The 17,220-nt window shown below is 45.4% G+C and overlaps 2 protein-coding genes across 2 annotated transcripts in view; both read left to right on the top strand.

Moving 5' to 3' along the window:
* Positions 1-8,999: 8,999 nt before the first annotated feature.
* On the top strand, positions 9,000-14,899 carry LOC130479227 (zinc finger protein 665-like; the record flags this gene model as incomplete). Its single annotated transcript, XM_056851627.1, has 3 exons — positions 9,000-9,054; positions 9,223-10,260; positions 14,748-14,899. Coding segments are annotated over 3 exons (1,245 nt in total), but the record flags the coding sequence as incomplete, so codon positions are not given.
* Positions 14,900-15,507: 608 nt separating this feature from the next.
* Positions 15,508-17,220, top strand: part of LOC130479320 (zinc finger protein 420-like) — a 28,028-nt gene continuing 26,315 nt past the window's right edge. The window contains exon 1 of the mRNA XM_056851742.1: positions 15,508-15,546. Coding sequence (XP_056707720.1) covers positions 15,508-15,546 — 39 coding nt within the window. The remainder of the gene's footprint in view (positions 15,547-17,220) is intronic.

Genomic DNA, 17,220 nt, shown 5'->3' on the forward strand with positions numbered 1-17,220 from the left:
GTTCTAACTGTGGCCTTTTGTCCAGAGTACAGGTTGCGCATCAAAACGATCAAATGTAGTGGCACACCCATTTCCTTTAAAACCAGCCATAGCTTTTTGTGATCCACACAGTCAAAAGCTTTGCTGTTATCAATGAAACACCAGCTGATTTTCTTCTGAAATTCTCTCGTATGCTCCAGTAACCAGCGTATATTTGCAATATGATCTCTAGTGCCTCTTCCTTTTCTGAAACCAGCTTGAACATCAGGCATTTCTTGTTCCATATATGGTAACAGCCTTTGCTGTAAGATTTTGAGCATCACTTTACTTGCATGAGAAATAAATGCGATGGTCCAAAAGTTGCTGCAATCTTTGTCTCCTTTCTTGGGAATTGGAATGTAAATGGATCGTTTCCAGTCTGTGGGCCATTGTTTTGTTTTCCCTATCTGTTGGCATATTCTTGTCAAGATTTTGATGGACTCTGTTTCTGTGGCTTGGAATAGCTCTATTGATATTCCATCTGCTCCTGGTGATTTGTTTCTCCCGATTGCTCTCAATGCAGCTTTCACTTCACTTTCTAAAACTGTAGGTTCTTTTTCAAAAGATTCTTCTTGGAAAGAATCTTTTATCCTTTTATCCTATAAAACTAGGAGGGCTGAAACAGCAAACACAGCCCTTCCATAATTTACAATCCTGGGAACCTACTTTCGGTTTGGAGAATGTGCTTTGAAGGTCAGGAGCGGGCCATGCCAGCTGCCTCCAGTTTTACACCCTGCCTTTCTAAATGGAAGGCCATTAAGGGGTATCAGTAACCAAGGTTCTTCTTCAAAAGATTCTTCTTGGAAAGAATCTTTTATCCTTTCATCTCTTCTGTATAGTTCTTCAGTGTATTGTTCCCACCTTTTCTTTATTTTGTCCTGTTCAGTTAATGTATTTCCATGCTGATCTTTCAGCATGTCTAATCGTGCTTTCAATTTCCCTTTGATTTGTTGGATCTTGTGGAACAGATCTCTTGTTCTTCCTTTTTTGTTGTTCTCTTCTATTTCTTTACACTGGTTATTATAATAGGTCTCTTTGTCTCTATGTGCGAGTCGCTAGAAAGTTGCACTTAGATTTTTTATTCTATTTCTGTCACCTTCTACTTTTGCTTTTCGTCTATCTCTGGCAATTTTAAGAGTTTCCTCAGACATCCATCGAGGTTTTTCTTTTCTTTTGGCTACAGGAATAGTCTTTGCACATTCTTCCTTGATAATGTCCGAAGTTTCCACCCATAGTTCTTCAGGTTTACATTCACTTGAACTCAGTAATGCAAATCTGTTCCTTACACGGTCTTTAAACTCTTCCGGAATATTGTTTAGATTGTATTTTGGAGCTATGAATGTTTTGGTGTTTTTCTTTAGCTTTATCTTGATTTTCAATATTAACAATTCACGTTAATCTGTACTGCAGTCGGCTCTGACGTGGAAGCAAGTGGTTTAGGAGTTCCTCCAGGACATAACCACCAGCAGTCTTGCTTTATAAGAAACAGTGTCTTTTATTTACAGTGCACAGATAAAACATACCATCACGTACACTTCTCCACTACTACTTCCAGGCTGTAATTGATTTGTATTTGAGTGAGTTACAGAAGCACAGTTACATAGCCTTATATACACTTACTGCACCTGATCTGCATTAAGGCCACCTGTGGACCTTCCCAAGCATTGCATCAGCAGACTGCCCAGATCCAGATTCCTGCAGTTCCCTTTGGTACCAGCAAGGCTATTGCTTCTGCTGACATCATCTTTGGCCTCTCAGATCTCCAAGATCTGACAGCTCTCACACAGCTGTTACTTGTCAGATTATTACAACCAACTTGATACTCTGATAGGCTCCTGGTCTTGTTTTGGCCGAGAGAATAGAGCTTCTCCATCTTCTGCTTCCAATTATATAATCTATTTTATTTCTATACTGGCCGTCTGGTGATGTCCATGTATACAATCGTCTATTTGGTTGCCTGAAACATGTGTTTGGAATGAACAGATTGTTGTCTTCACAGAATTCTACAAGGCGTTCTCCTGCTTCATTCTGTGCTCCTAGCCCAAATCTGCCAACAACATTTGATTCTGCTTTGTTTCCTACTTTTGCTTTTCAATCACCTATGATTATCAGCATATCTTGTTTAGGTGTGTGATCAATTTTTTCCTGAACACTGGCATAAAAACTTTCAATTTCTTCCTCATCAGCATCTGTAGTTGGGGCATAAACTTGAATGATGCTTATGTTGATAGGCTTTTCCTGAAGTCTGATTGATATTATTCGGTCAGACTTTGCATTATAGCTCCTGACTGCCTTTGCTACATCTTGCCTCACTATTAAAGCAACTCCGTTTCTTCTCTTTTTGTCATTCTCTGAATAAAACACTTTGTAATTTTCTGATTGAAAATGTCCTAATCCAGTCCACTTTAATTCACTTACTCCCAGGACTGAAATGTCCATACGTTCCATTTCTTGTTTAACAATTTCAATCTTACCCTGATTCATGCTTCTCACATTCCATGTTCCTATTATATGAGTCAAACAGCTTCGGACTTTCCTTTTGCATCTATTCATGTCAACCACTGAACGTCCTTTCAGCTTTAGTCCAATCGCATCATTAAGAACAGCGCTACTCGTACTTGTCCTCTGCTCTACCCCAGTAGCAGATTGAGTGCCATCCGACCTGGGGGTCCCATCTTCCAGCGCTATATCTTTTTTCATTTTGGATTGTCTCATCATAGGGTTTTCAAGGTAAAGGTTGGTCAGAAGTGGTTTACCAGTGCCACCTTCTGCGCAGTACTAACCAGGGTTAGCCGTAGTAGCACTGCCGTTGTCTACGAAAGATCCTCCGCCAGTGTCACCTTCCACTACTGCTGCTGCCCAGTAGCTAATCTTCAGGGATTCCTCTCCCCCCATCCCCATTGGAACTGCCTGTTCTCTTCTGCGGATGTGGCCATTGATCCCTTAAGGGGGTGGATGCATCTTCGTCTGGTGTCTCAGCTATGACCATTCCGTCTTGAGTGACTCTGCTAGCAGTTTAGTCTCTTGATAGAGTCTAGACCCTTTACGGCAGGGGTGGGGAACCTTTTTTCTGCCAAGGGCCATTTGGATATTTATAATATCATTCGGGGGCCATACAAAATTATCAACTTAAAAATTAGTCTGCTATATTTGGTCAAACATTTAGCCAAGAGGCACGACTGGAGATGGCTCCGAGTGTCTGCCACATAGAGCGACTCGCTTTTGAGCTCTGGTGTCCCCAGCTGGGCCCAAGAGATTCAGGCAGGGCAGCATCCTTCTGAGCTAGAGATCTACCAGGACCCATGAAAGGCCAGACCAAATGATTTCGAGGGCCTTATACGGCCCCCGGGCCTGACGTTCCCCACCCCTGCTTTACGGTGTTGCTCTCAGCTTCCCTGACACACACAAACCCCCTCATTGTGTAATCTATTTGATTTCTATATCGGGTATCTGGTGATGTCCACATACACAGTTGCCTGTTTGGTTGCCTAAAACATGTGTTCACAGGGAACGAATTGCTGTCTTGATAGAATTCTATAAGCCGCTCTCCTACTTCATTTTGTGCTCCTAGCCCAAATCTACCAACAATATTTGATTCTGCTTTGTTTCCTCCTTTTGCATTCCAGTCACCTATGATCATCAGCACATCTTGTTTAGGCGTGTGACCAATTTCTTCCTCATCAGCATAAAAGCTTTCAGTTTCTTTCTCATCAGTATTTGTAGTTGGGGCATATACTTGAATAAAGGTGATAGGCTTTTCCCGAAGTCTGATTGCTGCTATTGGGCCAGATTTCATTATAGCCCCTGACTTCCTGTGCCACATCTCGCCTCACTATTAAAGCAACTCTGTTTCTTCTGTTTTTGTCAATCCCTGAGTAAAACACTTTGTAGTTTTGTGACTGAAAATGTCCTAATCCAGACCACTTTCGTTCACTCACTCTCAGAATTGAAATATTTAAACGTTCCATTTCTCGGTTCTTGTAGGTTATCTGGGCTGTGTGACCGTGGTCTTGGTATTTTCTTTCCTGACGTTTTGCCAGCAGCTGTGGCCGGCATCTTCAGAGGAGTAACACTGAAGGACAGTGTCTCTCAGTGTCAAGTGTGTAGGAAAAGTAATATATAGTCAGAAGGGGGTTGGGTTTGAGCTGAGTCATTGTCCTGCAAAGTATTAAAGGTAATGTGCTAATCATTGTCCTGTAAGTATCAAGATAATGTGCTAATGAGGCTGTGGTATGTTAATGTGGAACCATTGTATCCTGAAGTGATCTGTTAACATGTGAAATCCAAAGCTAATCTGCATGGCTATTGTGGACTGTAGTCTTAGTTAGTCTGGAAGTTTTCAGGACAGGAAGCCAATCCTTATTTATTCTTAAACTCTCTTCTGTCAAAGTTGTGCTGATGTTTATGAATTTCAATGGCTTCTCTGTGCAATATGACAAAATAGTTGGTAGAATTGTCCAGTCTTTCAGTGTCTTGGAATAAGACCCTGTGTCCTGTTTGGGTCAGTCCATGTTCAGCCACTGCTGATTTCTCAGGTTGGCCAAGTCTGCAGTATCTTTCATGTTCTTTTATCCTTGTTTGTATGCTGCGTTGTGTGGTCCCGATGTAAACTTGTCCACAACTGCAAGGTATACGATATACTCCTGCAGAGGTGAGGGGGTCTCTTTTGTCTTTTGCTGATCGTAGCATATGTTGTATTTTCATGGTGGGTTTAAACATTGTTTGTAGGCTATGTTTTTTCAAAAGTTTCTCCATCCTATCCTTTAATAAATGGCAAGAATACCTTTCCTATGGGTGACTGTTTTTCCTGAGTTTTCTGATTTTTGTTTGCTTTAATGGCCCTTCTGATTTCATTTCTGGAATAGCCATTTGCTAGCAGTGCGTGATTTAGATGATTAATTTCTTCCTTGAGAAACTGTGGTTCACAGATCCATCTTGCACGGTCCATTAATGTTTTGATTATTCCTCTTTTCTGTCGGGTGGTGGTTGGGGTTTTTGTGTAAGTAGCAATCTGTATGAGTTGGTTTCCGGTAGACCTTGGGACCTAACTGAAAGTTTGTTTTACGAATGACAAGGGTATCAAGAAATGGGAATTTACCCTCAATTTCTTTTTCCATGGTAAACTGAATGTTTGGATGGATATTATTGAGATGGTTTAGAAAGTCCATTAATTTTTCTTCACCGTTTACTATTTGTAGCCATCAGTGAAATGAAAGCATGCGACCATGTTTCAGGTGCTACACCTGTATCCAATAGTGTATTGCAGACCATTAAAAAAGGTTTCATTTTGTGAATCCTACTTCATTTTGTGCTCCTAGCCCAAATCTACCAACAATATTTGTATCTGCTTTGTTTCCTACTTTTGCATTCCAGTCACCTCAGTCATCCTCAGCACATCTTGTTTAGGCGTGTGATCAATTTCTTCCTCATCAGCGTAAAAGCTTTCAATTTCTTTCTCATCAGTATTTGTAGTTGGGGCATGCGCTTGAATAAAGGTGATAGGCTTTTCCCAAAGTCTGATGGATGCTATTGGGCCAGACTTTCATTATAGCCCCTGACTTCCTGTGCTACATCTCGCCTCACTGTTAAAGCAACTCTGTTTCTTCTGTTTTTGTCATTCCGGGAGTAAAACACTTTGTAGTTTTGTGACTGAAAATGTCCTAATCCAGTCCACTTTAGTTCACTCACTCTCAGAATTGAAATATTTAAATGTTCCATTTCTCGTTTTACGATTTCAAGCCTACCTTGATTTATGCTTCTCACATTCCATGTTCCTATTGTCTGCATCAAGTAGCTTTCGGCTTTAGTCCAGCTGCAACATTAAGAATAGCGCTATTCGGACTTTTCCAGTCTTCCCCTGTAGCTGATTGAGTGCCATCTGACCTGGGGGTTCCCTCTTCCAGTACTACATCTTTTTTTTCATTTTGGATTGTCTCATCATAGGATTTTCGAGGTAAGTGTTGGTCAGAAGCGGTTTACTATTGCCTTCTGTGCAGTGGCACTCCACCCCATTGGCTCTGATAGCTCAGGGATGTTCTTAACCCCCCTCCTGGCCTGTGTTTTGTTTCTCCTTTGTGGGAACTTAAAGTGGCTTACCTTGTTCTCCTCCACTCCATTTCACCGTCACAACAAGTCTGTGAGGTAAGTCTACCTGAAGCACATGACTAGGCCAACTTTTTCTGGCAGAGCAGGGATCTGATCTCAGATCTCCATGACCCTAGTCAGACATCCCAATGGCTACCCCACACAGGCTTTGGCAGGTTAAGGAAGTGGTGAGATCTCATGTTTTTTCACAGGAGAGATTTTCCAAACTCCTCTTCTGTGCTGTGGCACTTTCCTGGCTTTTCATGAGTACGTCTTTGCTTCTGTTGCAAACAGGAGAGGGATGTTTCTGCCACTTCATTCTCACTGTCATCCTGAAGCGGGTGGCCAATATTGACCCTCACAGTGTTTCATAGAATCACAGAGTTGGAAGGAGCCATACACGCCATCTAGTCAACCCCCTGCTCAGCCTAGATCAGCCTAGAGCCGTGTTGACGAACCTATGGCATGCGTGCCCGACCCGGCACGCGTAGCCCTCTCTGCCGGCACGCGGGTAAGTGGCTCGGGACGGGACCGAAAGTCCAGACAGGCGAGGCAGCGACGAATGGAAGAGGTGGAGAGAGAGCAAGCCCGCTTCCCGAGGGACGGGGTGAGGAACCGGCAAGCCGACAGCCGGGAGAAGACGGAGCGCAAAGACATGGCGGCGCACTGCCGCACCGCAGCTGTAGCCCCGCCGCCTGGTCGCACCTGCGCCAGTCAGAGGACTTGGCTGGGGGCGTGGGGAGGAGGGCAGGATGTTTCAGCCCTAATAAGGTCTTGGGGGCGGGACTAGAGGGAGGGCTGAAACATCCTGCAGGGACACGGCTTCTTGCAAGGGAGGCTGGGCCTGCCCGCCCGCTGCAAAAGGCCCCCGAAGGCCGGGCCGTCACCTGCGGTGCCTCCCCCACTCGGCCAAGAGGAGCCGCCACCCCGGTTCTGTCCAGCGCGCAGCCCAGCCGAGCGGCCTGGGAAGCAGCGCCGGGGAGCGGGAGCGGCCCGTGCGGTGGGGTGTGTGTGTGCTGCGGTGGCGGCCGGCAGGACTTGTGCCCAAGCAGCAGCGCACCACTTCGCCCTTGCAGTGCTGCCTTCTTCTTCCTCCTCCTCCCAGAGGCTCCTGGCCCAGCCTGGGCTCCGTTGCAGCTGGCAGCTGCAGCCGGGGGGAGTGGCTCAGCCCCTGCCGAGGGGCCCCCGCCATTGGCCCGCCTGGCCTTTCCCAGACGGCCAGCCCCTGGGCGCCTTTTTATGAGGACTGTAAGCAGATGGTGAGAGGGAGGGCCCCTTGGCCATCTTCTGGGCGTGGAGTAGGGGGGGGTCACTGGGTGTGCGTGTGGGGGAGGTAGTTGTGAATCTCCTGGATTGTGCAGGAGTTGTTTTTTCTAAACGAAAACCTCAGTATTCAGGTTAAATTGCCGCATTGGCACTCGGCGATAAATAAGTGGGTTTTGGGTTGCAGTTTGGGCACTCGGTCTCTAAAAGGTTCGCCATCACTGGCCTAGAGCATCCATGACAAGTGTTTGTCCAGCCACTGCTTGAAGATTGCCAGTGAGGGGCAGCGCACCACTTCCCTAGGCAGCCTGACCAATGTGGTGTACAGCGGGACTATGACAGGTTGGATGTTATGCCTCTGTTGATACACCCCATGACCATGTTAGCCTTTTTTGCTGCTGCGACACACTGGTGGCTCATATTTAGTTTACAGTCCACCCATACCGTAAGATCCTGTTCACGCACTCTGCTACCCAGAAGTGTATCCTCCATCCACTATGCATGCTTCTGATTTTTGTTACCCAGATGTAGAACTCTACATGTCATCTGCAGATTGAATGAGTAGTCTCTCCACCACCTCATCCAGATAATTTATAAAAATATTGAAAAGTACCAGGCCCAGAACTGAGCCCTGTGGCACCGCACTGGACACCTCCCTCCAATCAGATGAAATATCATTGATAATGAAATGTCATTGACAATGTCAGTGAAATGTCCTTGACGTTTCATCTGAGTGGAGGGAGGTGTCCAGTTGACTACTCTTTGGGTGCAGCTCTCCAACTAGTTCCCTATCGACCTAACGATCCTAGAGTCCATTCTGCAACCCTCTTTACTTCTTTCCTTTACTCCCTCTCCTTCTTTACTGCCTTCTGGCCAACCTATCTTTGAATGCCCTCATGTTCAGCTATATTTATTATTTATTTATTTCATACTCTGCCTTCCTCCCCAATAGGGGCCTAAAACAGCTTACACAATTCTCCTCTCCCTTACTTTATTCTCCTAGCAATTGTGCGACGTAGGTGAGACTGAGTGCATAGTCATCCACTAAACTTCCACGGCTAAGTGGGGATTTCGACCTGGGTCTCCCAGATCCTAGTCTGAAATTCTAATGTGTCTGGAGACACAATGGATAAGGACCAACAGGCCATAACAAAATATCTTTAAACAAAAATCTCTATATATTAAAACACACTTTTAGAAAAAGAGCATTTTTCCCGTTCTGTCTCTGCGTGCTTCCTACATGAACACAATAGAATTGTACCTGCTAATTGGTATTTCTTATCTCGTCATTCTTCAATTTCTGTCTCTCTTTTGCAGTTCCAGATGGGAGGGAGATGGTGAGGGAAAAGGAATCAGCAAGGACGGTTGTGGAAAAAAATGAAGATAATTGCTTGGAATGTGGAAAGTGCTTTTCTTGCAATGGCAGCCTAACGATGCACCAAAGGGTTCACACAGGAGAAAAACAATATAAATGCCTGGAGTGTGAAAAGTGCTTCTCTCAGAGTTCCCACCTGATTGTACATCAAAAGATTCACACAGCGAAGAAGCCATATAAATGCCTGGAGTGTGGAAAGTGCTTCTCTTGCAATAGTAGCCTAACTAGACATCAAAGGCTTCACACAGGGGATAAGCCATATGAATGCTTGGAGTGTGGAAAGTGCTTCTCTCAGAGTTCCCACCTGATTGTACATCAAAAGATTCACACAGCGAAGAAGCCATATAAATGCCTGGAGTGTGGAAAGTGCTTCTCCCAGAATGGTCACCTAACTGTACATCAAAGGGTTCACACAGGGGAGAATCTATATGAATGCCTGGAGTGTGGAAAGTGCTTCTCTTGCAATGGAAGCCTAACTAGACATCAAAGGCTTCACACAGGGGAGAAGCCATATGAATGCCTGGAGTGTGGAAAGAGCTTCTCTCAGAGTTCCCACCTGATTGTACATCAAAAGATTCACACAGGGGAGAAGCCATATAAATGCCTGGAGTGTGGAAAGTGCTTCTCTCGGAATGGTCAGCTAACTGTACATCAAAGGCTTCACACAGGGGAGAAGCCATATAAATGCCTGGAGTGTGGAAAGTGCTACTCTTGCAATAGCAGCCTAACTTCACATCAAAAGCTTCACACAGGGGAGAAGCCATATCAATGCCTGGAGTGTGGAAAGTGCTTGTCTTGCAATAGCACCCTAACTAAACATCAAATGCTTCACACAGGGGAGAAGCCATATCAATGCCTGGAGTGTGGAAAGTGCTTCTCTCAGAATGGTCACCTAACTGTACATCAAAGGGTTCACACAGGGGAGAAGCCATGGGAATGCCTGGAGTGTGGAAAGTGCTTCTCTTGCAATAGTTATCTAACTTCACATCAAAAGGTTCACACAGGAGAGAAGCCATATGAATGCCTGGAGTGTGGAAAGTGCTTCTCTTGCCATAGCAGCCTAACTATACATCAAAGGGTTCACACAGGGGAGAAGCCATATGAATGCCTGGAGTGTGGAAAGTGCTTCTCTTGCAATAGCAACCTAACTTCACATCAAAAGGTTCACACAGGGGAGAAGCCATATGAATGCTTGGAATGTGGGAAGTGCTTCTCTTGCAGTAGCAGCCTAACTAAACATCAAAGGGTTCACACAGGGGAGAAGCCATATAAATGCCTAGAGTGTGGTAAGTGCTTCTCTTTAAATGGCAACCTAACTATGCATCAAAGGGTTCACACAAGAGAAAAGGCATATAAATGCTGGGAGTGTGGAAAGTGCTTCTCTGTGAATGGCAGCCTAACTGAACATGAAAACGTTCACACAGGGAAGAAGCCATATGTATGCTTCGAATGTGGAAAGCGCTTCTCTCTAAATGGCCACCTGACTGAACATCAAAAGGTTCACTCAGGGGAGAAGCCATGTCAATGCTTGGAGTGTGGAAAGTGCTTCCCTTTCAATGGGAGCCTAATTTCATATCAAAAGGTTCACACAGGCGAGAAGCCATATAAATGCCTGGAGTATGGAAAGTGTTTCTCTCACATTGACACCCTAACTACACATCTGAGGGTTCACAGGGAAGAGGCTACATAAAATAGAGTGTGGTGTAAGTCTAGCCATCTTAATTCATCTCATAGCCACTGGGCAAATGGTGTGTAAGATTGTCGGTTTCACTGGTGACTGCTAAAGTTAAAGGGAAGACTTCTGATAACAAAGTGTTGTTCTGCTAATGGGTTTTTAAATATCTTGCTTTTTGTTTTCTGTTTTTATTTTATAATGTAATACCTGTACTCATAAGAAAAGCCCTTCTGGATCAGACCAAGGCCCACCAAGTCCAGCTGTCTTTTCACACAGTGGCCAACCAGGTGCCTCTAGGAAGCCCACAAACAAGACAACTGCAGCAGCATTATCCTGCCTGTTTCTTACAGCACCTAATAGGCATGCTCTGTCAATACTGGAGAAATTAGGTGTGCATCATGACTAGTATCCATTTTGAGTAGTAGCCATGGCTAGTTGTATTCTCCATGAACATGTCCACCCCCTCTTAAAGCCTTCCGAGTTGGTAGCCATCACCACATCCTGGGGCAGGGAGTTCCACAATTTAACTATGCGTTGTGTGAAGAAATACTTGCTTTTATCTGTTTTGAATCTCTCACCCTCCAGCTTCAGCAGATGACCCTGCGTTCTATTATTATGAGAGAGGGAGAAAAGCTTCTCCCTGTCCACTCTCCAAACCATGCACAATTTTATAGACCTCTATCATGTCTCCCCTTAACTGCCTTCTTTCCAAGCTAAACAGCCCTAAGCTTTTATAACCTCTCCTCATAGGGCAGTTGCTCTAGCCCCTGGTTATTTTGGTTTCTCTTTTCTGCCCCTTGTCAAGCACTGCAATATTCTTTTTTAGGTGCGGTGACCAGAACTTTACAGTATTCCAAGTGTGGTCTCACCATAGATTTGTACAAGGGCAGTATGATAGTGGTAGTTTTTTCTCTATTCCTCGTCTAATTATGGCCAGTGTGGAATTTGCCTTTTTCACAGCAGCTGCACCCTGGGCTAACATCTTCATTGAGCTATCCACTACCACTCCCAGATCCTTTTCTTGGCCTGTCATTGCCAGAACAGACTCTCAAATAAAGTCTCCAGTCTTGTGTGGGAGGTGATGCACTCCAGGCATAAATCACCTGGATGAATGTTAATCAGTGTACGCTCAAGTAGTTTCAGAGCTAGAAGTGCAAATTTTCTGCCTTTCCCACCTCTATTCATATCTTCCCAAATCTAATCATTCTGATTACATTTTGCATCTTACTTCTGCATCCTGATTCATGTTGCCTTTTTTTTGTAACATGCCTCCCACCTTCTGATGGATAAGAGGGTTGATGGGTCTTCAATTTTATTTGTATCTGACTAAATGAACTGTGATCCACAGAGCTTATATTTGGAAATTGTTGTTAGTCCTTTAGGAAATTGTTAGTCCTTTAGAAATTGTTGTTAGTCCTTTTGCCAAACTTAAAAATATGTTCTATTACTACAGAATAACGGAGGGAAGGCGGCATTGAACTGTATTCTTAACAAGGAAACAATGCTGGAAATGTTATGAGTCATGAGAAATAAATGTAAGTGGCCATGGTCAGCAGCACTGTTCTCTTAGATAATAAAGGTGCACTGGGTCTGCCTTATGATCAGATAAGCACTGATCTTAAAGGTATATAAGACAGAGTTAGCCAGCCAGAAGGCAGAGAGTTATTGAAAGGCTGACATCCGCAGACCTGACATGGTTCTCTCCATCCTTTGCGTGGGATGGTAAAGACTTGAGGCTTTGATTCTTGCATTTTTTTTATTCTTTTCAGAATAGCCAGTACTTCCTAAGGCTGGATGTCTGAAATGAATGCTTGCAGACTTCTCCATCCTATGAATAGGATGGAGGCTCTTCGAATTCCTACCAACCTTAGTGTGGGTCTAAGAGTTGGCTCTTTCCATATTGGGAATGGAAACACTGATCTCTCACTGATTCCTGCAGGGATTAATGGGTTCTCACTAAAAGATCTATCTAGTCTTGCTTGGCTTCCCAGTCCTTGCAAACATGAAGATTGTAAAACCCAAAGCTTCCTTAACACAAGTCCTTCAAAGAGCTGAAGAGACTAGGAACATATTGTCTGAGAAACTCTCAGAGGTTTCTCTAACCAGAGAGATCTCTTAGAGCAGGAGCCAGAGGTTTTCCCAGCTGACAGGGAAAGCTTCTGCACTCAGTGACAATGAATGGCAAACACAGAACTCAGTTCTCACACAGAACTCTATAGTCTATACATGGATTAAGATCCATGGAGCTTTTAAGCTCTTGCATTGAATTAAAGGTTCACACACAGATCTCTAATACTGGCATAACCAGAGAGACTTCAGAACAGAGTTTTACAAAACTCTTGAACATATTATACAACTTTAAGCTACACATAGCTACAAATTACTGACTTCAGGTTTGCATAGCTTCAGCTTTGCACATACGTATAAAACTCCCTGATTCTAACATAGATCAGAGGCCTTTACATAGGCTGATAACATATGGAGAGTTCTCTATGGTTTCAGGAACCTAGTCTTGGCATGGACTGCTTTAAGAGCTCATAATTTTAGTTCTTATATGAACCATGGAACCAGAGATTATTCTGACTGACCTTTGCACACAGCAAAGGCACATAATGTAAAGACATTGAAATGATAAAAATAACATATAAAGGACCAAAAAGGTTTATATATCCTTAACATGAGTTAGGACCTTTTCAGATCTCTCTAAAACCTTACATATAAACTGGGGAGATTTGGAAATGACATGACTAAGTCTTATGTTTTATATCTTATGTATTATGATATTTTAGGTACTCTGAATTAAGATGCTTTTAACTATATTAGATCTTTTTCCATTGTACTAACCATATTTTACAAGATATCTGTAACTGATGTATTCCTGAATGAAATAATATTACAGGTTTAAGATTTGAACTCTTATAAAGAGAACTATAAAGAAATAGATATTGTTTAAGATTGCTTGCATACATGAATATGTATAAGACTCATAATGTCTGTACTTCATAATATTTTAAGAACTTTGTAACCATTTACATGCATATGTTTTATGTGAAATAAATAGTAAATAACTACACATACGTTTCATAAACGTATTGGCACATTTCAAAAGAAAGCCTACCTCTGTAGGAATCATTGAGTCCTGCGAATTAGGTGCCTATCTGAATAAGATGGACCTCAGGAAGAGGTCCATTCTAAGAGCATAGGCACTGAAACGCACTGACCCGTGACAAGAGCAAGATGGATGGGGGATGAGCAGACCTGGTAACTAGACATGTTTTCAGCTTTAACCCTTATCTGAAACACAAGTATTTTCAATATACAAAGCTTTGGCTTGCTCTGATGTATACCCCACAGACTGCTCCCTTTCCATTCTACCTGATGTGGGATTCTGTGAAACTTAAAAGCTTGCATAGTTCTATACTGAACTAAACTTTTCCCACTAAAAGAGCTCAACTTAGTGACCTGGTTCAGACACTGTTTGAAACCACATGTGTTTGTTTGACACCCCCCAACATTTTGAGCATCCAACTTGGATGTTAAGAACACACACATGTATTTGGCTAAATTTAAATTATGGACTACTGCCTGTGTATCCCAAGGTCCAGAATTGGGCAGTAGCTCCTCACTATGGGAATGGGGAAGTTTTCAGAAACACAGCAAAAAGTCTAAATGTTTATTTTGAAAAATAGAGAAAAGAAGGAGGCACTCAGAGCCACTGGCTCATGCACACATACGCACATGCACAAAACAAACCTTAACCTTAGACAACCTCACATCTAAATAAAAGCACACAATAAAGGGGGGCAAATAAAAGCATACCAACCTGTCGGATGCAGTGAAGGGCTCCTGAGTGTCCGGGGTGGAAGGAGAGTGAAGAATGAAGAAACAGGTGAGAAACTGAGGCCAGCTCCAGACCTAGGTAGGTTTTGTATTCAAACTATGCAGGAGCAACAGCAGTTGACAAGAAATATTTTTTGTTTTAGAAAACTGGTAATTTAATATCATTCTAACATAATTAGCTACATATCAGGTGCACTATTTCTTAGAAATATTATGTCTTTTATTGATAATACCTTTCCTTTTATATCTCCACAATGAAAGGTGCTAGAAGTTTTTCAAAAGAAAGCTGGGAGTTCAGAGAACCTGGCAAAGAGACTTATATCATCATCAACAATATTCAATGGCTGCTTTTTAAAGAGCTCCCCAGTGGTGGCTAGGGGAGGGAATGTCTGCCGCTAGGATAAGGAAAATGGCTGTCATTTAGGCGGGACTTCCCTCTGGGCTTCCTCTCTCTTCTCACCATAAGGCCCCCCTAGGCTTGCCACCTTCCAGGTGGGAACTGGAGTTCTAGAGGTTCTAAGCTAGAATTAGAACTCATCGCCAGACTACAGGGATCAGATTCACTGAAGAAAACGGCAACTCCATATACTGGAGGGAAAGAGAACCAGTCGACTAAACTGGTTAAGAATGGCTTTGACTTCTAGTTACGCTCTTCCATAACCATTAAAACTCACACAGGTTGTGTGAAAATCTCACATAGGTTATGGAAACAGTTTCAGGCAGGTAGCTGGTTGGGCCTGTAGTAGAAGAAGAAAAGTTAAGTTTGGAACCACCAAGTTTGGAAGGACATGTGATTTTCTAATGAGTGTTGGGTTGAGGCCGCGTAGACTTCCTGAGGATCCAGTGCTTTGGATCATTGTTTTTGAACCGTGGAGGTGCCACAAAGAGGTGGATTCACGTTTTTTGTGGTGCAATATGTCCCCACGGATGGGATAGGTGATTTGTTGGGTGACCCCCCATAAAAATCCGGAGGATCCATGCTTTGCATCCATGTTTTGGCATCGGGACAGCACCACGAAGCAACTTTGCGGCGCAGTCTCTGTCCGTGGATGTGGTAAGTGAGTGGATGGTGAGTTTTGTGCGACCTCACCCCCTCATCCCCCCCCCCGCCCCTTTCCTTATTCCTTCTGGGTCTGGTTGTGGCCCAGAACTACGTTTCCCAGAAAGCCTTGCGAGGAGGAGGTGGAGCGCGGTCGCCAGAGGCGGATGTGGGTGGGGAGGAGGGGAAAGGGGGTCGGGGGGGGGGACGACCATGGCGGGAGGAGGGGGCTCCTGCGCGCCTGCGGGGAAGGTGAGCGGAAGGTTTTCCTGAGGCGGGGTCTGGGGGGCGAGAGGATCGGGGAGGGGGAGGGGGAGGGAAAACATCCCTGCCACGGGGGGCGAAAGGGCTGCAATGGAGGGAGGGAGGGAGCTCACAGCGCTCCTGCAGTGTGGAGCTGACAGGAAGGAGGATGGGGGGAGGGAGATAAAAGTGGGGGTGGGGGGCTTCCCCGGGCAAGATCTGGGCATGGAGATGTGGGGGGGGGGGATGATGGCTGTGTTTCCACCCACTCAAACGTGCACCAGGCCGGCGTTTATTCTGTTCTTGGAGGCCTCCCTCTATTACAACTGACCTCCGACCCACAGGGACCGATTCCCCCGGGAGAAAAGGGCCCCTTGGGCCATTGAACCCTCCCTTCTCCAAAGCCCACCTTCCTCAGGCCCCCCCCTCCAAAGCAGGGGTCCTCAAACTTTTTAAACAGGGGGCCGGTTCACTGTCCCTCAAACACTGTTGGGGGCCGGACTGTTTCGGGGGAGGAGGCGGCGGCGCGAGGGGGCTCTCCGGAAAAGCATCCTCCTTACAAGCCCGGTCCTTCCCCCTGTAGTGGTTAAGAGTGGCGGTTGGGAGCGGGGACTCTAGAGAGCCGGGCTTGATCCCCCACTCCTCCACGTGAGAAGCGGAGGCTAATCTGGTGAACCTGGTCGGTTTCCCCACCCCCTACTCACGAAGCCAGCTGGCTGACCTTGGGCAAGTTACAGCTCTGTTAGCGCTCTCTCAGCCCCACCTGCCTCACAGGGAGTCTGTTGTGGGAGGGTATGGGAAGGGGACTGTAAGGCAGTTTGAGTCTCCCTTTAGTGGTAGAGAAAGTTGGCATGTAAAAACCAAGGCCACTTATTCATGGAAGGGTTTGCCTTGGATTTGCCGCTCTCCAGATGCACATTTTCCCCATCCGAATTCTCCAAACTCTCCCCCTGGGGTCGGGGGGGGGGGAATTTACTTTTGAGTTCTGAGAATTCGGATGGGGAAAACGTGCATCTGGAGAGCGGCAAATCCAAGGCAAAACCTCCTGTGCATAAATGGCCACAAGTCTTTTTCTTCTCCCTGGAGATATGCCCAGCCCCCCCAAGGGGCCCCTACAATTATCTCCAGGCCACAAGGATACCCCCAGGAGGAGAGAGAGGCCCGAGCCGTGAGAACGCTGCCAACTGTGGCCAAAACAGCAACGCCAGGACAGGAAGGCAGCAAGATGCCTTGTGTGCCCAGGAAAGGGGTTTTGGGCTGGAGAGGGAGCAGGGAAGGGGGCGACTGTGGCGGGAGGGAGGCTTCCAGTTGTGCGTACACAGCCAGGAAGCCCAGAAAAGCTCTGGGGAGGGGGTCAAGGGGGGACTGGCTTCCTTGGTCCCCGGGGGGCCGGACAAAAGCCCTCCGGGGGCCGGATCCGGCCCTCGGGCCTTAGTTTGAGGACCCCTGCTCCAAAGCCTCCAGGTATGCAAGATCTGGGCATGGGGGAGGGGATGATGGCTGTGTTTCCACCCACTCAAACGTGCACCAGCCCACCAGGCCAGGGCTTGTTCTGCTCTTGGATCCCCAGCCCTTTGGAGCCTGCGGGCTGGGGCTGCTATAATGGTTTCAAATTCCATTTGTGCCCTCAGCGCGCCCGTTTGGAAACCATCTTCCTGAAGCCTTGCTCTTAATTGTAGGCGT

The sequence above is a fragment of the Euleptes europaea genome, chromosome 1, assembly GCF_029931775.1.
Source record: "Euleptes europaea isolate rEulEur1 chromosome 1, rEulEur1.hap1, whole genome shotgun sequence".
Taxonomy (NCBI): domain Eukaryota; kingdom Metazoa; phylum Chordata; class Lepidosauria; order Squamata; family Sphaerodactylidae; genus Euleptes; species Euleptes europaea.